Source organism: Lepidochelys kempii, chromosome 7 (assembly GCF_965140285.1).
Source record: "Lepidochelys kempii isolate rLepKem1 chromosome 7, rLepKem1.hap1, whole genome shotgun sequence".
NCBI lineage: Eukaryota > Metazoa > Chordata > Testudines > Cheloniidae > Lepidochelys > Lepidochelys kempii.
The window spans coordinates 18,272,120-18,298,143 of record NC_136386.1 but is presented as its reverse complement, the minus strand read 5'-3'; the positions used below and the strand labels follow the sequence as shown (position 1 = coordinate 18,298,143).

The 26,024-nt window shown below is 40.0% G+C and overlaps 1 protein-coding gene across 8 annotated transcripts in view; it reads left to right on the top strand.

Moving 5' to 3' along the window:
* Positions 1–26,024, top strand: part of RAD18 (RAD18 E3 ubiquitin protein ligase) — a 125,841-nt gene that overhangs the window by 51,702 nt on the left and 48,115 nt on the right. For all 8 annotated transcript variants that reach the window (XR_012159775.2, XR_012159772.2, XR_012159774.2 and 5 more), the window contains exons 10-11: positions 7,165–7,299; positions 9,126–9,288. Coding sequence is in view for 4 of the 8 variants with exons in the window: in XM_073351211.2 (XP_073207312.2) it covers positions 7,165–7,299; positions 9,126–9,288 (298 nt within the window). In the remaining 4 variants the exon portion in view is untranslated. The remainder of the gene's footprint in view (positions 1–7,164; positions 7,300–9,125; positions 9,289–26,024) is intronic.

Below are 26,024 nucleotides of genomic sequence, written 5' to 3'. Positions count from 1 at the left end.
AACCCTGCTTTGCATCCAGCATTTATAATGGTGTTAAATATATTTTTAAAATGTTCTAAATTTATAAGGGGGGTTGCGCTCAGAGGCTTGCTATGTGAAAGGGGTCACCAGTACAAAAGTTTCAGAACCACTGAACTAAAGGGACCCCAAAGAATAAGGATCTCAAGAGGCTGGATCTTTTTCGGGGGGGAGGGGAGGGAAGGTCGACTCAGCTTCCCTGCAAGTTAGAACCACTCATTACCAAGCTCTGTTTTGCAAAATAGAGCTTCCTGATATCGGAGTGGGTGACCCTCTCTTCCTGTTGAGGCTCCCACAAGACTGCTGGGAAGAACTTAAAACCCCATCAAAGAAGGGCAAGTAGTAGCCAGAACATTGCACTTCAGCCTGATTCCCAGAGGCAGCAGGTTTGAAGAGACGGTTGTGAGCCACACTGAAACCAAGATTCTGTAGCCAATCTTCGGAAATTGCCTCATCCTCTTCCGTTGTCCAGGGATCACAGCTGACATATGGGTGATAGACGTCGTCACTTATGGCTACCCCATCCAATTCTTCTCTTTACTTCCTACCTGCCCTCTTCATTGTCTCGGGTATCTTCGCACAAGAGCCAGTTGAAAAAAAAAAAAAAAAGTGGCTTCATTGCTCTGTTTAGGAGCCGTAGAAAAAGTTTTGTGAGATTACAGGTGCAGATATTTCTACTCCTGATCTTTCCACATTATGAAGAAGAAAAGGGGAGAGGTCTTTGTCCTGTCCTAGACCTGAGGAGACTGAATACATACATATGCTGCCTCAGCTTCAGAATGGTATCACTTGCCTCCATCATTCCAGCTCTTCAGACGCACGACTGGTTTGTGTCTGTAGACTTGCAGGTATGTACTTCCACATCACCATCCACCCAGCCCACAGGAAGTACCTCAGATTTACAGGGAGACAGAATCATTACCAGTACATTTGGATTCTCTACCTTATCAAGAGACTTCACAAAGTGCCTTGCTGTAGTGGCAGCACCCCAAAGGAGGATAGGCATCCAGGCCTATCTGTATTTAGTTGACTGATTGATCATAGGCAAATCCTGTCACAAAACACTGGCAAATTGACATTTATGAGACCTTGGAAGTGTAAGGTGTTTAAATTACTATATTTAAAGTACCAGATAGGCATGGACTTTTGGGACAATGTGTTAAGTGGGTTTTCTGGGGAATAGCTAATGCAAATTCTGCAACCCTGGTTATTAAAAACCCTCGCCTTTTGAACCTGCACTCTGAGGATACTGGTGATTATTTGTTCCCAGAGACTGGATAGTAAAAGCCCTTGCTGTATAAAGAATCAGCCGAACTTTCTAGCTGGGGTCTGGTACGTGACCTAAAAACTGACATGAGCTTGTAACCAAAGGGAGGAAAAACCCCATTTCTGGGGTCTGAAATACTGGGGTTGGGGTTAAGGGTGACCTCTGGTAAGCTTTTAGTATGCATGTAAATTTTTATTATTTTTGTTTTCTTTGCATTAAGAATTAAATGCCCATTTGCTTTATGAAGGTTGGTATACACTGCTGTAACTCCTGGAGAAAGAGTTAATCACAGGTGCTGGACCCTGGTTAGAACTGGTGGAAAGAACAGTGAGGTGTAGCGAGACTGCAAACCTAAATCCAGTCTGAAGGGAGATAGACATGGGTCTCTGCCCCAAGAGAGATGGCAGCTGGGAAGCCTAAAACCTTAAGTGGGTGCCCTCAAGGAAGATGGGGTGTGTGTGTGTGTGTGTGTGTGTTGGGGGGGGGGAATTCCAAAGGTGCCGTTAACTCTGAAACTGTGGCAGTAGTCTTTCTCTGTTTACCCAACTGGGCCTCCTGGTGAACTATGAGAAATTGTCTTTCTTTCCATTCCCGATGACAGAATTCATAGGAGCCAGGGTAGAGTCCAAAACAGCGAGAGTGTACTTACCTCAGGACAGGTTTGTCTCACTAAGGTAATTAATAAACAGGGTGATAGCATGTCCTATTATGATGTTACGGACCTGCTTAAATTATTAGGCCACGTATCAGTGGGTGCATCTGTGACAGCACTTGATAGACTTCACTTGAGGCCTCTACAACTTTGGCTCAGGTCCATCTGCTCCCCCACCAGGCATAGGCTGAGGAAGAAAGTAATAATTCTGGCTTTTGTCTTCAAGGCACTGACTTGGGGGGCTACATCTTAACAGTGTCCAGAAAGGGGAACCACTCAAAATCCCATCCCCTTCCAGAGCATTGGCTATGGATGTGTCTGGAACAGGCTTGGTGTGGGGGGGGGTTTGGTCGGCCTGGGTATCCTACTGCAGGTAAAAGGGACATGGTCCCTAAGAGACAGGAGATTACATATAAATGTCTTGGAACTGATATCCATCATACTGGTGTGTATGGTGTTCCTCCCAGTCCTATGGCCCTGACAGATACTGTCAGATCAGAAGCCAGTGATGTGCTACATAAACAAGAATGGGGCCAGACCTCCTTCCCTGACCCAGTAAAGAGGTGATTGAACTATGGATTGCTACTGCCTACACAGTATAGCCCCGATAGCCCTTCATCCTCTGGGGTCGAGCAACAACTTGGCAGATTTCCTAAGTAGAGAAACTGCCACCAACCACAAGTGGTCAAGTCCGTCCAGTTGATATTCCACCAATGGGGGAAATCTGGTGATAACCTGTTCACTTCTGGGGGCAGCACCAAATGTCCCAACCTCTGCTCCAGAGGAGACATAAACCTTCCTTCTGCACTAGAATCAGGGAAGTTTTTATGCTTTTCTGCCAATCCTACTGATATCCAAGGTGATTGCCAAACCCAGAGACCAGGCCAAGTGCATCATTATATCTCCCTGTGGGCCAAGACATTCTGGCTGATGGACCTGCTCAGAATGTTCTTGAAACCCCCCGGATCAGGCTATCAAACTGTCAACACCTTCTGTTGAAAGATCATGGTCAAGCGTTCTATCTAGACCCAATGATGCTGTAGTTGCTAATCTGGATGCTGGCTGGCTGAGTACTATGGGAAGAGACTGCTTTTGCACCTTTGTAATATAAGGCAGGAAGCTATTCACAAGAAAAACTTCTTCATCCCATAGGCTTTCGTGGGCTAAAACCCACTTCATCAGAGAGATGCATCTGATGAAGTGGGTTTTAGCCCACGAAAGCCTATACCCAAATAAATTTGTTAGTCTCTAAGGTGCCACAAGGACTCCTCGTTGTTTTTCATGGTGTTAAAGATATTCTTAAGGTGCTTTCTCAGATCCACGTAAACCAATCTATTGTCTTATCTTGGGGTCTTACCAAAACTGCATTCCATGCATGGGGAGAAGAAGCAACACACTTTGGATGTTTCCAGAGCTCTCCAAAATTACACTGATAGGACTAATTCTTTCAGGCCTGGTCTACACTATGGGGTTAGATCGAATTTAGCCATGTTAGGTCAGTTTAAAAATGACTGCGTCCACACAACCAACCCCGTTCTGTCGACCTAAAGGGCTCTTAAAATCAACTTTGCTACTCCTCCGTGACGAGGGGAGTAGTGCTAAAATTGACCTTGCTGGGTCGAATTTGGGGTAGTGTGGACACAAATCAACGGTATTGGCCTCTGGGAGCTATCCCAGAGTGCTTCATTGTGACCGCTCTGGACAGCACTTTGAACTCCGATGCACTAGCCAGGTACATAGGAAAAGCCTCGGGAAGTTTAGAATTTCATTTCTTGTTTGGTCAGCGTGGTGAACTCAGTAGCACAGGTGACCATGCAGTCCCCCCAGAGTCGTAGAGCATAGAATGTTTCCACACTCCCCCTATCATCTCCGTCCCTGAGGTTATCACAGATTAGAAGGCGATTAAAAAAAAAAGGCCCTGTCCTTCTGTCATTGAATTCAATGGGAACAGCAGCACGTACCATGTTTCAATATTTCAGTTTCTTTGATTTTGGGATAGTCATAGAGTCATTTAACTCGTACATCTGTTCATGTTTTTTTTTTTTTTTAGGTGATTTGTCTGTCTAAAATCTCTGTGGACAGGCTCTTTAGGTATATTTATGTGGAGTCCTGGAGAATGTCGAGATTAATTTTTTGTGTCAGTAAAAACAGATCTTCGTTGTTGTATGAAAATTTCAGAAATATATTGGGATTGGGGTTTATTTAATTCAAAACAAAACAATGGAAAACAAACAGCTGCTTCTTCCACCAGGTTAGATAGTCCAAATATTAATTATTCTGAAAGGCCAAAAAAAGAATCATCTATTTTTCAAGACAACTCTAAACTTTGGGACTTTTCAGTGGAAAGAAATTTGTAGCCTAACTCTGCCCTTAGATTGCAATACAATAATCTAAAACTAACTACAGGTACCAATACATTTGCATGGCTTTCCTTACTGCTGGTAATTACAGTCAAATAACTAATCTTTGGTAAATGTCATTTTAAAAAAATAAACAGTATGTTCTCACCCTATAGGTAGTGTGTAATCTACATAATCTTCTGTCTGAGCAAACTTCTCATTTTGCCAGCCTTTTAGTAAGAGAATTTTGAGTGTCCAAATAATAAGCACTGCATTGACTGCCAGAAACTGGTCATAAACATACTAAATCATCGAAAATGCAATGAGTACATAACTAAAGGGCAGCATTGAACTGTGCTGAATCATTGAGGTATCATAAGTAAACACACAGATGTGTATTAAAATTTCCTTTATTGAAAAAATTGTCATAATCTTGGAACAGAGAGACTTTTTTCTTCAAACGTGAAATAACAGATGTAGTCGTAAAATTTCGCTCTCTGTAGTAATATTTATTAAAATGTGATGCTATTTGACAAAAAATCTGTTGCCTATAAAATTCATTTGGCAAAGTTGCTCAAAAACCAGAGTGCATGGATTTTGAATTACAATTGGAAGTTACATTAGTGCAGAATGAAGATTACCATTCTACGCATAGCATTTTTAAGATTGCTTTACAGAATGTATGTATAGCCTGTTGACCATGCTTTTCCCTAAAACAATAGGCAGATATGTTTCACTATCCCTTTCCAGAAACATTAAGTTATAGGGAAGGTAAGGAAAATTATGCGAAGTCTGAACTTTCCTTATTAAATCTTTTTGTTTCCATTGAGTCTAGAAGCTGAAATGGAATGCTGGGAGGTTGACAACAGTGGAACCCAGATAAGACAGTGATGGGTAGAGTGTTTTGGTATTGAAAAAATTGAGGATAGCTAGCCTAGAACAATGCTTCCCTAAGCACAATCAATGCTTCCTTTTATATAACACACAGGCTGCGTTTTCAGGGGAGCTGAATTAAGGCTGCATAGGCATTCTAGCATTTCATAACTTTTGAATACTTGACTTTGCAACCTTTTATAGTGTTGGTGTATTTTTTTTTTAAAAAACTAGATGTCTGCTCTTTGTGACACTTGGCATTTTCTTTGCAAAGCCACTTATGCCTGTCTTTCTGAATTCACATTTTCATTCAGAAAAAGGTAGTAGGCTATTCAAAGCTAGTGCTTTATTTTCCGGAAATATTGATGTAATGTATAGTGGCAGTCCTTATCTGTGTTAGATTGGGGAAGGTGAGGCAAGAAGTGAAATTAGGAAATACAAAATTCTAAGATTAGTGGAGCTTCCTCATTATTTCAGCTACCTGGAAGCCATGATTGTGTGTGTGCAGAAAAGGCAGTTCTGCAAGTTCTGTGGACTTCTGCAGCGAAGAGAGAAAATCAGTGATTTAAGGCCTTAAGTTCTCCTTTAGGTGTTTTTAGCCTTTCCTAGTGGCACAAAATGCCTTAACATTTGTTTTTGATTTCTTTTCTTACAAGAAAAACAGAGTTCCAAATTGTGGTCTGGATCAGCAGTGGCTCACTGAGAGTTGTCTGGCATCTCTCTCTGTTAAGTTTTGAAAGGCCCCCTGTAATATATATGAGTGTTTGAGTTATATTGATTGTCCTGAGGACTGAATCCCTCTGTGCATGGAACAGGGCAGAGCAGCAGCCGTGCACATTTTTCCTACACAATGATCTACCTCTTTCCTATGGAAGTAGAGGGCACCACTGCTAGGAGTAAGAGAGGCAGTCCAGTCTCCATGACCATTCTTTTTTCTGTCAGGTAGTGCCAGCCACGGTGGTTGTTTGGAATGGAGATAGCTTTCCACTGTGTAATGGACTGAAATCTCTAGCACCTTCTACATAGGCCTCTGAACAGATCCGTTGTGATGACTTTCATTAACTATTGTCCCACTGTGAATTAAGACAAGTGACAGAGGTGAAAAGCTTGCTGTCCCCTTACTGATCAATTCACTGAGCCATCTGGACCCTAATGAGCAACCGGTACTCCAGCAAATCCCAAGGGAACTAGAATTCTTCAACAACATTATCTAATATTATGGCAAGAGTAACTGAATTATTTAGCAGATTTTTTTTTAAATTGGCAGACAATGGTATCAGGGAAAAACAAACACTATTTAATTCCAATGTGCTTGCACACTTAACCTGGCTTTTGAATGAACAGATGTTTTTATTCTATAGCTCATCTTGCTTTAAAAAAAAGTTTAAAATGAATTTTAGGAAAATGTGAACGGACTAGTAATGTTTCTTTTTGCATGTTCTCTTGTCCTACCTTGCATGTGTGATGCTGTTTTATGGACAACATTTTTGTAAAAGTAAAAAACAAAACAAACAAACAAAAACCCTTCCATTTTCTTAAAGGGGGGGGGGAAATCCTGAGTCTCTTCTTTACATTTTTGACTTTTTAAAAAAAATCTTTTGCATAATTCTATACCTAGTAGTTGGTGATATAAAATAACTGCCTAAAGTAACCAGAATAAATGGTGGAAATCATTTTTTGAATACAAAAAGATATGTGGTTCCAGAGGTTTTAACCAAGTTAATTAAAAAAAAAAAAATTAACTAGAGAGATACCAAAATCCTAGCTCCTTTGAAATTAATGGCAAAACTCCCTCTGACTTCAGTGAGCACTTTTCAAAATTGAGCCCTTAAATAGAACACTTAAAATGTTGCAACAGTGAGTCAGTTGGTGATTTTTTGAATTGAGAAATGTTTTCATTATTATGCATTTGTGTTTCTGTTCATGTCCTTTTCACTCTCCCCTTGCACACTCATGATGCTGCCAGTTCTCTGAGCAATTTGTTTTTCATAGAAGAATGTAATTTTGTGTTTCAGGGAATAAACATAAAGGTGAATTTCAGCTTTTAGTGGATCAGGTAAATAACCGATGGAAGAAAACTGGTAAAAGGAGAATCAAGAGCTTACAAGAGAGAGAAGCACCCACTGCTGAAGACCAGGCTATGGACACAGGTGAGTAATGTTTAATACATCTGAAAATAAAAATAATTTTTGCGTTTCCCTAAGAAATGATGCATGCACGCATACCCCAAAGCCATCAATTAAACTACGTCAACTACCCAGTGTTCATGTAGGTCATGATTTAACAAGGTAAATATTTACATGCTTAACCTTAAGTGTATGAGTAGTCCAGTCTCTAGGAACCACATCCAGCATAGATATTCTGTCTTTATTACCTGCAGAGACAAAAAAATACCCATGGGTACTGTTAGTTCTCACACTAGTTTTCAATCTTATTTGTTTTAAGAAATTGCTTGTTGTGGCAATGTGGGTATATCTTTGGTCATGTTTTGGGGATGATCTAGGAGGGTACTTCTAAGTCTAAGCCTTGTGGAATTTAAACATGTGGTTGCAATATCTGTCAGTGGGCAGGTTCTATTTAATGACCTCTGCAAATCGTCCAAATTCCTACCATGTTTTTGATGATGCTTGAATCACTGTTCTCTTACTGCATCTGAGGAAAGATGATCAGGACTATCTCACTTGCTCTTGACGGGCTTTGTGTCTTAAATTTCGAATCTTCATAATATTTTTGTATTCTTTAAATATTGTTTGAATTGGTTTTTGATTACAACCATGTTTAAAAAAAGCTTTAATTTTGGATACGTCTTCCTTTGCGGAATTGTATTCCGACCTAATAGATCTTTCCTATTTCTAATCCATTAATTTCAATGGAGCTATGCTGATTTATTGACAGTCTAGCTCACTGAATTCTGCAGTACATTCACAACTGATATGATGAATCCTCTTGATATTTCATTCTGAGTCGAGGGAAACGGTGCCTAAAACTAAATGCCTTGAAGCCTTTATCCACACTGTAGCTACAAAAGTATTTGGCATTTTGTCAAGATCAGTTCTGCAGTGATAGGCAAAGTCATGGTTGACAGTCGTTCTTGAAATTGTTTCTTCTAAGCAATCATGGTTTACATCTCCAGTATTTGCAGGACACTTGTTATTGCAAATTACCATAGTAGGGACTAATGCTTATCAGGTTTTGAGCATTGTATCTAAGCATGCTTTTAATATGGGAATAACTACATTGGAAAATGAGTGTAGACAAGGTATAAAAACAATTTAGTTTCTTTATAATATTGTCTAGGGAATAACCGATATCTCTGTCCCTCTGGAATGGCAAAGGGAATCACTTGGGGGTAACAACTGATAAAAACATTTGTCAAATATAAAATAATAGAATTGTTTTAGAATAGTATTTCCTAGACATGCTTCCTTAACTTAAAAAAACCCAAAAAGTCAATATATTGACATTTCTGTCTTTCCAGAGGCATTGGCAAAGCATCAGCTTAGTTTTATTTACAGCCACCTTATTACCTTGAGCTGTCAAACTTCCGTGTTCTAAAACTGTGGCGTGTAATGATATAAAGTGAATTCATACTGAGCACCAGGAAACAGAGCTGCCACATTTTTGAGTATTTGCTAATTTTTAAAATATGGTGATTGGAGACAAGTGCACATACACACCCGTGGCAATTTCTCTCACCCTCGCTTAAAATAGATATTGGACAAATGTTGCTGTTATCTCTGGTTCATGGTGAGTGTTTACTATGATGGGGAAAAACTTAGGCACTTTATTGAAACAGTGATTCTGATAGAAATCTTGCACAGGTAGTCAAAGGAGGGGAGGAAATATGTTTGAAATATGATTTTAAAAAAAAAAGTTTGGCTTTTCCAAGCTAGAGAATAACAAACTGAAAAAGACACAAAAGGGAAACTAAACTATCTGCTAGGTATTAATCTCTGTCTTGTATTATTTCTGCCAGGAGAACAGAATATTAAAAAACAATGCACAGACCAGACCTTTGTAATAGACCAGTTACCTAAAGCCGAAATACCTGGTTCTGACACAAGCAAATCCTATAATTTGGCTGAGGGCTCAGAATCTCTTTCTCCTGCATTCTCAGAGTCATCAGGATCAGCAAGGAGGTTAGTGGCATACCGATTTACGTCAATCTTTTCTTTCTTATGTATCTCATGATAGCCCTGACAACAAAGGTGGGAAGACTTGTGATAGCATCAAAATGCTGCCTTTCCCTGTGTTTTTATTTCAGCTTCTTGGCAATGAGTCCCTTTTTGTATCATTAAGTTGGGGGTCTCAATTAATTACAAGTAATGTAACAAACTTGTGCATTTTCCAATAGTGATATATTTTTGAGAAGAGACTCGGTTGTTTTTTATTGACAATGAATTACTTTGCTAACGTGAAACCAGTTTTGCTGACAAGTCCTTTCCATTGTTTGATGTTTAGTGCTTGTTTAGGATGTTTACTGTCTAACAGTTAATCTGCCATCCATTCCTGTGTCAGAACTGTGTGTCTTTCTGATTAGTTTTTGATGTCTCTATGATCTTCTAGAACTATCTGGGAGTGTGTGTTAAGTAATCATTTATAAAGTGCAGTATACTGTCTGGCCAGGTCGTTTTTGTAAGTGAAGACATGCTCTCAAAGGAAATAGTTATATTAGCAATTTAATTGTAACGTATAGCAGACATTTTAAATGTGCCTTTTTATCATACCTTTTATCTGAGTGTCTCAAAGTACCATGCAAACAATAATTTTCCCTCCATGTTAAGTAGGGAAATATCATCTCTCTTTTACAGATAAAGAAACTATAAGGCACAGAGTTTAAGTGACTTGCCCATGGTTGTTCAAGAACTTGTCTGTGGAAACATTGGCAAAAAATTCAGTTGGCATGGCTTTCAAAGGTGCTATGCGTTCTCAAGCCCTGTTGAGGTCAATGGAAGCTGACAATTAGGCCACACAGCTCCTAACCCTCACAAGACCATGCTGCTTTCCCATATTACTGCCATCTAGAAATATCGGTGGGGTTTTAATAACGCAACTGTGTATAGACAATAAAGGTTTTGAAAAAACTAATCCAGTGATATAAAATATCTGGCACAATGGAGAATTAGCAAGTTTATGTGTATTGTGACTAAAAATAAAACAAAAACCCTCAACACAAACATGGAGAATAAAAGCAAGATTGTTGGTCTTACCCTCTTAAGCAATGAGACATTCAGTCACTTAAGGAACAGTGTAGTTAGGGATATGGAGACAGTAGGTCTTCCAAGGGATGACAAGCAATTTAATGATGGAAAAGAAAATTGAAGTCAAACATTTTAATTTATGCAAGGAGAATTACATTCTTTATCTTACTGTGTAAAAAGGAGAATATGGGAGAGATGCTAGCAATAGAACATGTTTCCCAGAAGAAGAGGAAGAAATATCAGGGGAAATAGAGTTTCTGCCATAAAAGGTGATTAAAAAAAATTGTGCTATTTGTTAAATGACTAGTCAAATGGGATCCATATGAAAAGACACTAGGGCAGTGATACTCAGACCTCAGTGAAAAGAAAAGGAGGACTAGTGGCACCTTAGAGACTAACCAATTTATTTGAGCATAAGCTTTCGTGAGCTGTAGCTGTAGCTCACGGAAGCTTATGCTCAAATAAATTGGTTAGTCTCTAAGGTGCCACTAGTACTCCTTTTCTTTTTGCGAATACAGACTAACACGGCTGCTACTCTGAAACCTGTCAGACCTCAGTGATTCAGGAGCCAAATTAGTGATCAGCGTTACCCTAAAGAGCCACAGTAGTGTGAATTCATTGTTTCATTTATTATTTTTATAGTAAGCTTAAGCTTGTTTCTCTCACCGACAGAAGTTGGTCCAATAAAAGATATTACCTCACTCTCCTTGTGTCTCTCTAATGTCCTGAGGCCAATACACCTGATAGACAGACATGTTCTATAACAATAAGAGAATGAACTGTAAATCCCTGAACAGAGCCTGTGAATTGTGAGTCTCCCTTGTGAGTGAAAGTAATTTAAAAGAACTGCTCATTACCTCTGTTTTGCTGTCTCATTACATCTGTATATAATTGTTTTAATTGCATTTTTTTCATATAAAGTGGCCTTCTCTGAAGCTCACCCTAGATGGTTATGAAGTTCTGACTTTATAAGGAACATTCCTATGAACCTGTAGCTTAATATGGTCTAGGAGCACCTTGAAACTGTTTTAAACATATTTTCTTGATTACTTTATTGAAACAAACCCATTAAGCATTTTCAGAGCTTTTTTAAAATGAATCATGAATACTGGAGACTTGTATTCACAATTAGTGTACCTGGAGATGCTAGTCAGAGTAAAAGGGTCATTTTCATATCTTGCTAAGTATACTGTTACATGTGGCTTTAATTTTTTATCAGCGATACATATGAGACAATGACCGTAATTATATCTTGCTATGAAATAAATCCAACACCACAATCTCAAAAGTCTTTCAACAATGTAACTATGTCATGGGATCTGCAAGAAAGGTGGATCAATGCTCTTTTGCATTTTGGAAGCATGGTTGCACAGGTAATGAGTTCATCTTTAGTGGGTATATGGAATTCTTGGCCTGCAGCATTGACTTTCCGATTAGCAAAACAATTTATACAATAGTTTAGCTGGATCTGCATTGACATTATGCAAACTCATTGAGGGAATACTTTATCTTTCCTTCACCACTGGCTGACTAAAGACAACTGAGATGAATTGAAAGGATTCATTTTTGCCTTCAGATGAGCTGTTGCACATTGCCATGTAGCTTTTAAATTAGCTTTTGTACGTGCATGCACAAGATCGGTAGCCTATTTGCAAGTTATGCAGTGATGCATAGCTAAGGGAGGTTCAAGCTCTGACCTTTCTTTTACATTTTCAAGGAAAGCCTTGCTTTGGGTGAATAATGAGCATGACTTTTAATTGTATCATTTGTCTTTTGTTTCTTCTCCTTGTCATCGGAGGTTTTGTTGCCACTGGCACTGGCTGAGGGGTGGTCCCTCCCATTCCATCTGCCAGTAGGAATGTCTTACTTCTGTGACCTACAAATGATCCGGCTCACCTGTTTTTCCTCTCACCAGCTTTTTCTCTTGCCTTTGCTGGACTCTCTGCAGCTGGAATCAGCCCTGCTTTATTGGCATTTTTTGTGTGTTGTTTTTTTTGGCGTCATCTGTCTCCTTCTTTCCTGAAGCTTTGTGTTTCAGACCTGCAGCCCAGTATAACCCTGGGGACATGACCGAGCTTTAGTTAACAAAGGGTTTCGGGTAAACATGTTTGGCAGCATGAACCACACAGGTTCAGTTTGTGTACAGTTTGCAAATTGGAAGTCTGTTCACAAGGATTGGTGGTGGTTCAACTCTATGAAGTTCACGTTGAGGGTCAGGTTTTACAAGCACACATCTCAAAGGGGGATCCCCTGCCCTGAACATTACTACTACTATAGCTGCCCCAGGACTTCCTCTTGCTGTTTTAGTTCCACAAAGTAGACAGTAGATAGAAAGGAAATCAGACTAATGAATGGAAAAAATAGTGCCTAATTCTCATCTGTATTACTCATTTTATTTTCTTGATTTCAAGCTAACTGTTTGGCTTTAATATCCTCAGCAAATCTGGAATTTTAATCTTTTTTAAATGAAAAGGCTTTTTTTGAGAGGCAGGAATAGCATGTAGTGGCTCATTAATTTTCTGTATCATAAAATTTCTGTTTTATTGCAAGTTTAGTGTTAAGATATGCCCTAGGCCTTAGGGCCCTCTCCTGCAGCCTTTTATGTCAATGGGGACTTTACTTCATGTAGGAATTTGAGGATCTTGCCTTCAGCAAAGTTACCTTTCTGTTTACGTTTTACGTGTGCTTTCAGACCTTAATTGGAAACATGGCTGCTTTGTTCTCTTTCATTGCTTAAAAGTGCTGAGCATTCAGCAGCAAAAAAAATAAATCTCAGTTCTTCAACTTTATTTAATCAAAGAAAATATTGAAAATAAGGAATTGTAGAATGTGTAGTAGCAAAAACTGTAGAGTTGTTGTGTTTGTCTTTTCTCCATGTGTAGTGGGCTGTTACAGGGGGTCCGTGGTATACATCGGGGTTGTGTTTCTGAAAAGAATGGATACCGGGGAATTTTTCTCCATAAGAAATAATGTCCATCCTGCTTCTTCCTACCCCCCCCCACCACCCCCACCTCCAAGCACGCCCCATCTTCGCTCCTCCCACTCCGTCCCAGTGTCTCCTGGGCTCCGGGGAAAGCACCCAAAGAAAAGCCATGCGAAAGGGGAAGTGACGGATATGTGGATCGGGACCAACGTGAATCGGAACACTTTCCCCTATTGATGAGCGATGGATACGTGAAACAACGGAGAAGGGGGAGATGTGTACCGGGGACCCTCTATATACAGTATGCTCTTTGGGTGAATTCTGACCATGATATGGTCTAGCTATATCAGGTACCTAAGTCTTTTAAAAAGTGTTGGTCTGCCTGCCAAGCTGAAGTAGTGATTATTATAAGTTCAATTATAAGTCTGTTCTGCCATCTTTCTGCTCTAATTGCATAGGGTCTAGTTTTGTCACCCTTACTCATGCTGAGTAATACCTTACTCCACAAGTAGTCCTTTTCTAGTCATTGCGGCTACCTACAAGATGAAGCACTATTAAAAGTAGCTCATGTTGGTAGACTGGTATGTAGGTAGCCATGCATTGTGAAATATCCAGTAAAATTGCCATCTGTACTTGAAATTTGAATGGAGTAGCTGATCTGACCTGCACACAAATCTGAGCTGGCAAAGTATTGTAGGATTTGTTGGAAGAGGCCTTTACAATTTGATTTGCATATTGGGCAGTATGCCCACTCTGCACCCCCTTGTGTCCCCTGTGACAGTGGCTCTGCCTCTCTTTCTCACTTTGTCCCAACAATAGTTCTGCGACAGACCTGCCTTCTCTCAGGGAGGGCCTGTCAGGTAGCAGTGTCTAGTGAAGTCCAAAAAGCATGAAACAAAAAAATCTTCTGCCCATCCTGGTCTGCTCTGCTTCTCTGAGTGCTGATCCTGCAGGGCTTCTTCTCTGAAGTCCTTTCCCCCGAGTCTGGTCATCTCCAGGCTGTGTTCCTGGGGGTTAGTCTTTTCCAGAGCTTGCCATAAGAGCCTCCTTTTGGGCCAATCGCAGAGTTAAGCTCCATCCTGCTGATATCCTCCTCAACTGAGCTGTCCAAGCCCTTTTATGGAAATCACCCAGATCTTCCCTAGATGAGTGTAATGGCTGCATTGATCAGCTTGTAGCGAAGTGGGGTGGTAGCTGATCTGTCACACCTCTTAAAGGGCCAGCCCACCTATGACAGCGTATCTTTCATATTTTGAATTAGTTTAGCATAAACTCTATATGCAGGTGATCTTAGTCTGTAGCCTTTATCCTCACATGCATATATGTAGTCAGCACTTTCATTCAAGCTTTGTTTGTGACCTCCACTTCTTTTGTTGGTTTGATTTTTGGAGACACACAGAAAAAATCATTATAAATACAAATACACGAGAATGTGAAATATGTAGAAGATTTTTTGGGAGGGGTAAGGGGGAGGAATTTGGCTATCTTTAAAAAACGTTTTTTCAGTGTAAATTTGCAGAATAGTTGAGGAACAGATGTTTCTTTCACTATCTTTAGAAGATTGTTAATCCCTAAGAATGATGCTTATGTTAAACTGTTTTTGTCAATAATTTATGTAGGTGTGATTTTTATTGCTGATTAGTAAGATCATTGTAACTCTGAAGTATGAAGTCTTCTCTGGAGAACTGTAAGATAATTCTGCATGCCTACACTTTAAAAACCAAACATGTTTTCTATAAACAGATGGTTGGGAATGAATAGATTGCAATCATTCTTGCCTCTCAAGTGAAATGTGCTGTCTTCTATTCACTCTTAGAACTTCTGTTAACCTATGTTTAGAGAAATAATTTATTCAACTGATCTGCCTTTGTTTGGATAACTGAACATACAGATATTCAGATGTTCTGATCAAGGAAAGTACATTTTATTTTACTTTTTTACTTTTAAAAATCCAAAATGGAATCATACTTTAGCTTATATACCTTGACAGGGTAATGGAAAAATGAAGCTTAATGAAGTTAATGCAGCTTAAGCCAAGAAATTTAGTATTTGCAGATTAATAGAGGAGATATTAATGACATAGACCTATTAAAAACTCAGAATAATGTTGATTACTGTCATTTTTAATCTCATTTAGTTTATCTTATTATTTCCTATTGTCCATTCTGAAAATTATCTTTGGATCTTTTCATGCCTTCTAAGATCATAGAGATGATTTGCAGATAAGTAGCTATTTCAAAATCAAAACCTCTTTGGAGTATATAACATTCCACATATAGTAACAATGGTTGAAGATAAAATAGAGAGAGAAAACTCACCAGTTTAAATGGCTGCCATGAAAGTTTGTTTAACCTCATCTTGTATGTATGTAACGTTGAAAATAGCTTTAGAGTTTAATGTGAACTTTGCATGTGTTTAATTGCATCACTGTACTTGCATGCTCAACAGGATTTTTAATAATGAGACTGCCAAATTACAGACAACTTTTTAAAAAAAATGCATTAGCTACTGTGTGTAAATCCATTTACAGACAGATTTATTAATATTGTCTGTTTACAGAGTGGGTACCTTCTGTTAAAGTCACTGTGTAGTGAAGACAAATTTATCTGCTTTTATTGTGCTATTTTTTATAATAGACAAAATATATTCAAAAATAAAATAAACTATACAAGCATTTCAGCGTAAGTATTTAAACAGGGATCTTGTCTACACTGTTTTGACTTTTCACCCTTTTCAGAAAGTGCTATGCAAAATTACTTTCTCCATTTGTTTCTTTCTTAATTCTCAAATGTTGTAAAGTTTGAACATTTCCCAGGGTTGATAGGAAAAGTGTATTAAATTTAAACTGATAATTGGGCATAGAATGGTTGAGTACCTGATGTCAAGTATCAGAGGGTATCCGTGTTAGTCTGTATTCACAAAAATAACGAGGAGTCTGGTGGCACCATAAAGACTAACAGATTTATTTGGGCATAAGCTTTCGTGGGTAAAAAATCCACTTCGATCTGAAGAAGTTTATGCCCAAATAAATCTGTTGGTGTTTAAGGTGCTACTGGACTCCTCGTTGTTTTTGTGAGTACCTGATATTTCAAGATCTCCTTGTTTTCTCTCCTGCCAAACCATTTTCTGTATTCCTCTTTCTGTCTTAAATTTTAAATAGAGAGAAAGGATGAGTGAGGTAATATTTTGTATTGGACCAACTTCTTCAGCTCTGGGAAATGTATTCTCAACATTAGATTAAATACAAGATGGAACAAATTGTTTAGTATAAATAGTCAACATATTCTAAGGTTAAGTTGCACGTTAACACCCCTGCAATCACAGGACAAAAAAGGGGACATTAGCAGGTTACAGATTGTTGTAATAAGCCATAATTATAGTGTCTTTATTAAGACCTTGATTTTTAGTGTCTAATGAAGTTATAAATTTGCAGCTTCCAGGCTCATCCTTTGAGGTGTTGTGCAGATTTCCTTTGAGGACGAGGACTGAGAGGTCAGATATGGAGTGATCATTTTGTGAAAAGTGTTTGCCCACAGGTGGTATGGTGTTTTTGTACTTTTTTCTGTGTGAGGTCATTCGAAAGCATAATGATTGTCTGGTATCACACACACCATTGTTGTTGGGGCATTTAGTGCACTGGATGAGGTATACCACATTTTGTGATAGGCATGTATAGGACCCTGGATCTTGAAAGGTGTGTTGTGGGGAGTATTTGTCATTGTAGCAGTGGACATATGGTAGCAGGTTTTGCATCTGTTTTTCTGGTGGGGTCTGGTGCCACTTTGAGTTGTTGGGCTCTGGTGTGTGGGGATTTTGCTTCTGATGATGAGCATGAGGTGTGTTGTTTGAAGGCCAGAAGAGGGGGTTCTGAAAAGATTTCTTTTGCGGTATGGTCCCCGTTGAGTATAGGTTGTAGTTGTTTAATGATACCCCAAATGGGTTCTAGCATGGGGTTGTGGGTGACAGCTAGGGTAGTGTGGTCAGAGGGCTTTTTTCTGTATTGAAGCAGGTTTCGTTGGGGTATTTGAGTATCCCATTCCATGATGCGATCTACTTCGCTGGTGGAGTGTCCTTGTTTGTTTGGTATGTGGTGATTTCTTGTTTGAGATGGTCCCTTCTGGAATATTTGAGGTGTAGCAGATGATTCCTCAGTTTTTCTGAAGTTCTTCTGCAGAGCTGTTTGGCACATTTGAAGTTGTATGTTTTAAGTTTTAAATGTATAAACTTCAGTACTTGCTGTAAGAAAGTCTTGTAAAGGATATTAATGTTGCTGTTACTAATAATCTGAATGTACTTTATAGTCCCAATCTGGCGAGTATCTGGATGCATTATGCCTAGCCAAAGACAGTGTTTTTGTCCCTCCCTTGTATGGGAACAAAATTTACTCTCGTGCAAAAACACAATGAAAAATATCCATGAATTCTTGAATTGTACCCATAATCTCACAGATGCGAACAGCAGGAGGTATCCATTGCAATTATCTGGACCTTCTTTACAAAAATAAATTTTTCGTAGTTGTCAGTGATTTACTCTTTGATCCAGCTCCATGTTGAGTTGCCTCAGAGAAACTAGAGGCTCCAAAGAACTGTTTTTTTCAGACTCTTTCCTGCTTTGGGGATATTCCTTGTTTGTTTTTTAGTTCAGGTTAGTGTGCGACTTAAAATCATGAACCTTAACAATCAGGTACTGGAGTGGTTCAAAAAGATCTTAAAAAATTTGGCCAGGTTGTATGTTAAAGCAATACACACAAATTCAGTCAATTAGACAGTGTCTGGAGTGCCCTTAGAGTACCACACGTCGTAATTTCTTTGTCTTTTCAGCAAACATGGAGCAAGACTAATGCTAACACAAAAGGTTGAAATGAAGTGCAGAAATGACTGTAGATATGTGCAAGGCAACTGCCCATTGCCAGCTGTGCGTTCCTCTCTCCAAGCTTCATTTTGTTTGAAAAGCTACCAAATATGTTTTTCTGAGAGAGCCACAAAGACTGTACAGACCAGCACTTTCCCTTGCAAGAAAACACACATCATAAATGTTGGTGATTTAAAACAACTCCCTCCCTCCCATCTCCCCTGACCTAGCTCGTAGAGACTGTTAGGAAAAATATAGCAGCCAAAGATGCAAAAAGTAGCCATCTCACTTGGGCTCCCTTCACCCTTGCTCTTTCTCTATCGCTCTAAGAGATAATCTAAAACAAATACTAGTGCTAAACCCAAGCCTGTCTGTTCTTTTTGCCCCTTGAGGAGGATAATGCTGCAGCTGTGTTTACAGCCTTTCCTTGGTTTTAGGCCTGAACTACAGAGTTCTTGCACCTCAGGAGACTGCTTTTTGTGCCAGTCTTTCTTCGGTCAGTGTCTGGAGCAGTTTCTCAGTGTGCTTTGCTGCCTTTTGCTTGCTCTTTACAGTGGTGGACCTTTAAGTAAATGAGGGCTAGTTTGAACATTTAGACTCAAGCCTGATTATGAGTTAGCACCTAGCAGTGTCACCCCAGGAGGAGCATCAGTAAGGAATTGTCACTGTTCCTCTCTTGAGGTTTGTTCTGCCTACCTGCTAGCAATAGGGAGCTTTGGATTACTCTCTTCCCTACATCCAGAACAGCGATCCAGGCAGCCCTCATCCAGCTGTGTGGGGGAAGAGTAAGGATACTCTTCCTGCTCAGTTGCATCTGGGCTAGGGATGATCTAGCCCAGGGATGGGCAAACGTTTTGGCCTGAGGGCTACATCTGGATATGGAAATTGTATGGTGGGCCGTGAATGCACATTAAATTGGGGGTTGGGGAGTGGGAGGGGGTGAGGGTGCGAGCTCTGGGGTGGGGCCAGAAATGAGAAGTTCAAGGTGCGGGAGGGAGCTTGGGGTGCAGGGGCTGGGTGAGGGCTCCAGCTGCGGGTGCAGGCTCTGGGGTGGGGCTGGGATACAGGAAGGTGCTCCAGGCTGGGACCAAGGGGTTCGGAGGGCGGGAGGGGGATCAGGGCTGGGGCAGGGGGTTGGGGCACAGGAGGAGGTATGGGGTGCAGGCTCCGGGCGGTGCTTACCTCCAAGCAGTTCCCAGAAGCAGTGGTATGTCCCCCCTCTGGCTCCTACGCGGAGACGCGGCACCGGCCAGGTGGCTCTGCACGCTGCCCTGTCTGTAGGTGCCGCCCCTGCAGCTCCCATTGGCCTCCGTTCCCAGCCGGTGATAGTTGCAGGGGTGGCGCTTGGGGACGGAAGCAGCGTGTGGAGCCCCCTGGCTGCCCCTATGTGTAGGAGTCAGGGCGGGGGACATGCCACTGCTTCCGGGAGCCATGTGGAGCCACAGTGTGCATGGAATGGGTCAAGCCCCCAACCCTGCTCCGCGGCTGCAGCTCAAGGGCCAGATTAAAACATATGATGGGCCAGACACAACCCGTGGGCGCTAGTTTGCCCTCCCCTGATCTAGCCCTAAACAAATATTTACATTTGGGCAGCTTCAGTGTTTGTAGTGTTCAAGGTATTTTCTGTAGTAGATATTGGGAAGGAGCTCCTCAATTCATTTTAGGGAAAACGGGCATTTTTTTGAATAGTCACCTCTGTATTTACTGTTACATATACTGTAAGCTTAACTGGCTGCCCCAAAGCTTTCTTTTTAAAGTAAAAAAAAGGCTATTGACATTGGAAGTCTTATTTACCAGAATACATGCAGTGCATTAGATTCAACATAGTATAGCATTTTCTAATTGATACCTGGAATTTAGATAGGTACGATGTTAGGAAAACTTTGCTCGACCATGATTTGTACCTCTTATTACTGTTCATTTATGCTTCATATGAATTAAACTCTTAATCACATTGGAAGGAAGATGCAGGGCAGATTCTTTATACCCTTCTGTCCTTCTGTGCAAGATGTTGGTAATGCATGGTGGAATGTAATAGTATGGTAATGTAAAAAGAAAAGAAGTACTTGTGGCACCTTAGAGACTAACAAATTTATTTGAGCATAAGCTTTCGTGACCTACAGCTCACTTCATCGGATGTAGCTCACGAAAGCTTATGCTCAAATAAATTTGTTAGTCTGTAAGGTGCCACAAGTACTCCTTTTCTTTTTGCGAATACAGACTAACATGGCTGCTACTCTGAAACCTATGGTAATGTAGTTAGCATGAAATTAAAGTATCTCGTCTGATTCTTGAAACTATTATATAATAGTTCTGGTTATTATATAATCATATAAGAGTAAATGGAGCAGGGCTTTAAGAAAAAAAGAATAATTTAGCTCTTTGATTTAAATAGCATTAAATATTTTGTGGAAGACCATGATTTTTTGAGTTTTGCACTTTTTTTGATAACAGGATATCATCTAGCAATAGTCAGTACAGTACATTTAAAAGTCCAAACCTGCATGCTAAATATTTATAGGAGAGTAATATAGAGAAGGATTTTTGAGCAAATGACCCTTAAAGTTTAAAAGAATGTATGGTTTCTGCCTTTTTTGTAATGAAGCACTGTACTCTACATAATTTAATTACCCCTATATTGTTATGTTCATAAAAACTTGTGTTTAACTAAATGATTAATACTAGTCCTTGAGTTTAACTAGTACTGATCTGCTGATATTATTCTAGATCTGCATACTAATGTTTTTAATTGAGGAAATGAGAGTAAAGGGCACTTGATGATATATGTCTAAAGATTTTTAATAAAGTATGTAACTATGGAGTATGACAGTAATTCAGACGTGTTCAGTCTTTTTTCGTCAATTGCTAAACCCACCCAAAGAACAAAATATAAGATGCTAAATGAACAAAACTACAAAAATGCATGACTTTTAAAGGATAATTTTTCCAACAGGTTTAAATGAAGTCGTGTATATAGCTTTCACGAACTGCTGTGTTCTGTATAAATAGTTGTGGTACAGTAACTCCTTGCTTAATGTTGTAGGTATGTTCCTGAAAAGCGCTACTTTAAGTAAAACGATGTTAAGTGATTCCAATTTCCACATAAGAATTAATGTAAAGCGGGGGAGGGTTAGGTTAGGTTCGGTTCGGTTCCAGGGAATTTTTTTTCACCTGACAAAAGACTATATTTTTTGAGGTGTTGGAGTTAGAGGGTAGGATATTTCCCAGGGAATGCCTTACTGCTAAATGATGAAGTAGCACTCGGCTGAACCCTCCAGGGTTAACACATTGTTGTTAATGTAGCCTCACACTTTACAAGGCAGCAGGAATGGATGGAGGAGGCACGGGATGGCAGAGAGACACAGAGATACACACCGTGTGTGTGTGTGTGAGAGAGAGAGAGACACACACAGACACACCGTGTGTGTGTGTGAGAGAGATGCGCATTGCCCCTTTAAGTAAGCTGACTCCACTCTAAGTACACTGCCTTTTTAAGGTTTCAGAGTAACAGCCGTGTTAGTCTGTATTCGCAAAAATTGGTTAGTCTCTAAGGTGCCAAAAGTACTCCTTTTCTTTTTGCCTTTTTAAGTAGATCAGCAAGTTGAGACAGCAGTTGCTGCCCGCAAACTCCCTCCATCCTGAGCTCTGTTGTGTGCCCCCTCCCCCGTGCTTTGTGGAGATAGTTTTCAGGAGCAGGGGGAGGGGGACACCCTGACATTAACACCCTTCTTCTTCCCCCTCCCCTCCGCACAGCAAGCAGGAGGCTTCATTGGAGTCAGTGTAGCCGTGCCAATTTAAAGTTCTGAGCTTCTGATCCCTGGTATTAAGGCCTCATCCAAAGCCCGTTGAAGTCAGCTGGAGTCTTGGCATTAACTTTTTGTGCTTTAAATGAGGCTCCAATGTACAGATTTTGCAAAGCACTTAAGCATGTGCTGAAGTACTTTGCTGAACTGGGGCTTTTGTCTGCCAATTTAAGAAGCAGATATAGGGAGTGTAGGAGGCCCCTTTTCATTTAGAAAATATGAAGTTTACCAGATATAAACAGTTCTACTAGCCTGTAATCAAAATGTCTGGTTAAAGGGACACTCAGTTTAAAAAAATAATGATATGATCAAGTCTCTTGCTGAATTGGACAAATGAGCTACAGTCACTCATTGTGGATCCTGAGATGAGACCGAAGACCAATTTTGGACCTGCAGCCCTGTCCCCAAGTGCCACAGGTGAACACAAGTTTAGATAAATGTGCACTGCTTTTAGCTTTATGCCTTGCACAGCTCTCCTTGATTGCAGCAATCTATGAGAGCTTGAAGTCTTCCAGTCCAAAGTACAGAGGACTTGTTATGAACTAGGAGCTACCAGGTGTTGAGGTCAACATTGCAAGGTTGACCTTTAGAGTGTCATTATGTTGTCGTCTTGGCCTGCTCTCCACCCCCCACCCCCAAAAGTTCCAGTCTGCAATGCTCCATAGAAGAGAGCCTTTGGTATTTTATTGTTGGACATGCAGACTGCATGACTGCACCATCTCAGCTGTGCTCTCACTATAAAGGTGTCACCACTTATGCTGTTTCAGGACTCAAGGACCTCGGTGTTTGGAATCTTGCTATTTAATACCCATTAACTACCATAGACATTGTATGTGCAATTAGTCCAAGTATTTTATGTGGCATTAATAAATAGTCCATGTATCTCAGCCATAGAAGAGTGTGGTATGACAACAGCACGGTAACATCAATTTTTGTTTGCAGTTCTGATACCGTGTTTGCTTCAAACACTATGGTGAAGTTTTCTGAAGGCATCTCTGGCTGCCCCAACGCATTTCATAATGTTGTCATCAGTCATTGCATTACATGAAACAAAACTGCATAGGTAGCAAAATTTTCCAGTGAGCTTCCATGGTACATCATCGATGGATGCACCTGGAGTAGTTGCAGTACTTCTCGGTTGAAGCTGGCCCATGACTTCTGTCATCTTTGAGTTGATAGTTAATCCAAAACAGTTTGCAGCACATACAAAGCAGTCAGTGAGCAACTGAATAATTGTCTTCATACCTTTCTGTCTTTGCACACAAGAGATGCAGCTTCAAGACACCTCCATCCATACTGTAGAGCATATAAATGCCATACTCAATGTCTCTGAATGCATCTATTAGAACAGCTGCAAACATGATGATAATGAAATTGGGGCAAGAACACAAACTTCTTTTACTCCATTGGTTATGACAACAGGGAGCTGAGAATCAGCCTCAGTCAAGGACATAAATCTGAATTCCAGAATGAAAATATTTGATAATGTTGACCAACTTATTGAGGAACCAAATGTGCTGAGGACTGTCCACAGGCCATCTTGATTTACAGAGTAAGTTTTTAATAAGATTGACAAAAACTACGTATAGGTCTTGATTCTGCTCATGGCATTCCTCCTGAATTTACTGGGGTGCAAGGATCATGTCTGAAGTACCAAGTCCAGAACAGAAGCCACATTGGATTTCAGGCATTATCTCCTCTGCAAATTGAGCAGTTAGCAGTTAGGTTTAACATGACTCGAGTATTTTTTCCTGCAGTGGCAAGGAGCAAGATGTCATGATGGTTATTGCAAGAAATGTGATTTGTTTTTTTTTTTTGAGGTGAATAATGTTGGCTTCTTTAAGTTCCTGTGGTACAGCCTCCTGTTCCCAAAATCTTAAGTTGAGGCCAGTGAGCTTCCTGATCGGCTCATGGCCCCCACATCTAAAGATCTCTACAGGAATACCAGGTGGACCTGCTGCTTTGCCGTTGTGACATTTGCATGACAGCTTTTCATGCTTCAGAGGTGTTCGGTGAAATTGAGAGTTGGTCTTGAATTGGACGTTGTTCATGATCATGAAGTGCTGATGCTGACGTAGTGGACGGGCAGTTCAGAACCTAATTAAAGTGTTCAGCCTATCTTTTCTGAGTTTGTCCATGATCGGTGAGGAGTAGTGACTTATCTACATTGCAGATGGGGTGATACCAGATTGCGGGCCATACTTGATCTTCAGCTCGTCAAAAAAAACAACCCACCATTTGGAGCCTTTTTGGTCAGCCACTGATTGAAATTGCTCAGCTTTTATTTTCCACAAGCTGTTGTTCATTTGGTGAAGCTTTAGCTTTGTACATAAATAAGCCATCTTTTTAATAGATGAGTTATTTATCCAAAATGCCGGAAGAAAATGCATGGATGTCAAGAATTGCTTTATCTCTGCATCATTTTCATCAAACCTGTGCTGATTCTTCCTCTTTACAAAGCTGAGGACTTCTTCTTTAGGCACATCAAACACTGTTTCCATACAGTAAACTGTCTGGTCATCTTTTATCTGACTGAGAGAGTGTGTCAAGAACTTAACATTTTTTTAACAAGTATTGTACACGTGAACTCATATTTCAGTGTGTGCGTGTTGAGCTTGGGTATTAGAGATGGATGACATCTACGCTGCTAAGTACCTAATACCCAGAAAGATGGACTGATTAAAGACATTGGCCATTCCCTCTGAAGCTAAGAAAAACGGAGTCCCCCTTTAAAATAAATAAACGTAAGGAGACTAGCTCTTTTTTTTTATTTTAGCTTTTTCTTTTTTCAGGACAGTTGGTTTTCTTTAAATTTTTTTATAGTCAAATCCAAACTCTAGTCAATAAAAGAATGCGTTACTGCTGGCAGAATGCCTATTATTCCATTGTAGTAGCCAGCCATGAATAAACTGAGCCAGACTTGGAAAGTGCTTCAGACTGATGTGATCTGCACTTAACACAACTTGAGAGCAACTCCAACAAATGAGAGTTCAGACCCATATTGCTGTAGTTCTCAACTTTTCCATTACAAAGCACTTGAGTTTCAGGTCTTTATAGTTCTGCTATTAAAATTCACTCAGTTGAAACTTAATATGCAAAGTCTTAAGAGCAATGGTTTTTAATAAAGACAAAACAGAAAACAGTTGTGCAAAAAAGTTGTCTGTGGTTTTGGAAGCTGAATGAGATCTCAGAAGTTTGGCTCATGATGTTCGGTTAAGTTAGGTGCACATTTAAATCATATTCAAAAGGCTTGCTTGCTGGGGGAAGTAATCTGTACCTGGTATATATGGCTGGTGTAGTTTATTTCCCCACTTAGAGGAAGTGGGGAACCAAGAAGTCACCATCTGATTCTTAATATGCTCCTGGAGCAGCAACTACGCACGGACCTTTGGTCAGAGCTGTGGGAAAGCCACAACTTAACTCATAGTGAAGCGGATGACTATTTTCTTATTTTTTAGGCAAAGGAGAGAATTATGATGTGAAGTAAAAACACTGCTTTCCAGTGAGTGAATTGGCAAAATGGCACTATAAGCTCTTCCGTAAGGACAATAAGTGCTTGAAAAGTTTGGCTAACACAGGGAGTGGACATGAAATTGCCATGTTCAGTCTCCTGTAACTCTCTGTATTAACAGAAGACCAAGTAATGAATCATGGGCTGGATTCTGATCACAAGGTGATACAGTTAAATCTGATGTCAGTTAACTGAGAACAAAATCATGACTATAATTTTTGTGTTTGCTGTTGGTCTCAGTTTAGTTACGTGAGTAATTATTTTGTGAAATAAAGGCTGCATCTTTGTTAATTGTTAGCACTATACCATACAGTGGAAATTAAAATAATGTGGTGACTGACTGGCTCAGCAGATTGGGAATGAGATAACATAGTTTTTCCTTGTTAGTTGCTAGTTCAAATCCATTACAGGTTTTAGTGATCAAAAGTCATTACTCTCTGATGGCTCTTTTGTGGTATATGTGAAATTAATTATTAGGGCTTGAATCCCTGCTGCCTGGCACCTTGTGTAGTTATTGACACTTGTACAAAGTAAATGCAAAGTGAGCATAAACAGCTATTAATCAGAATAGAAGTGTTTTGACACT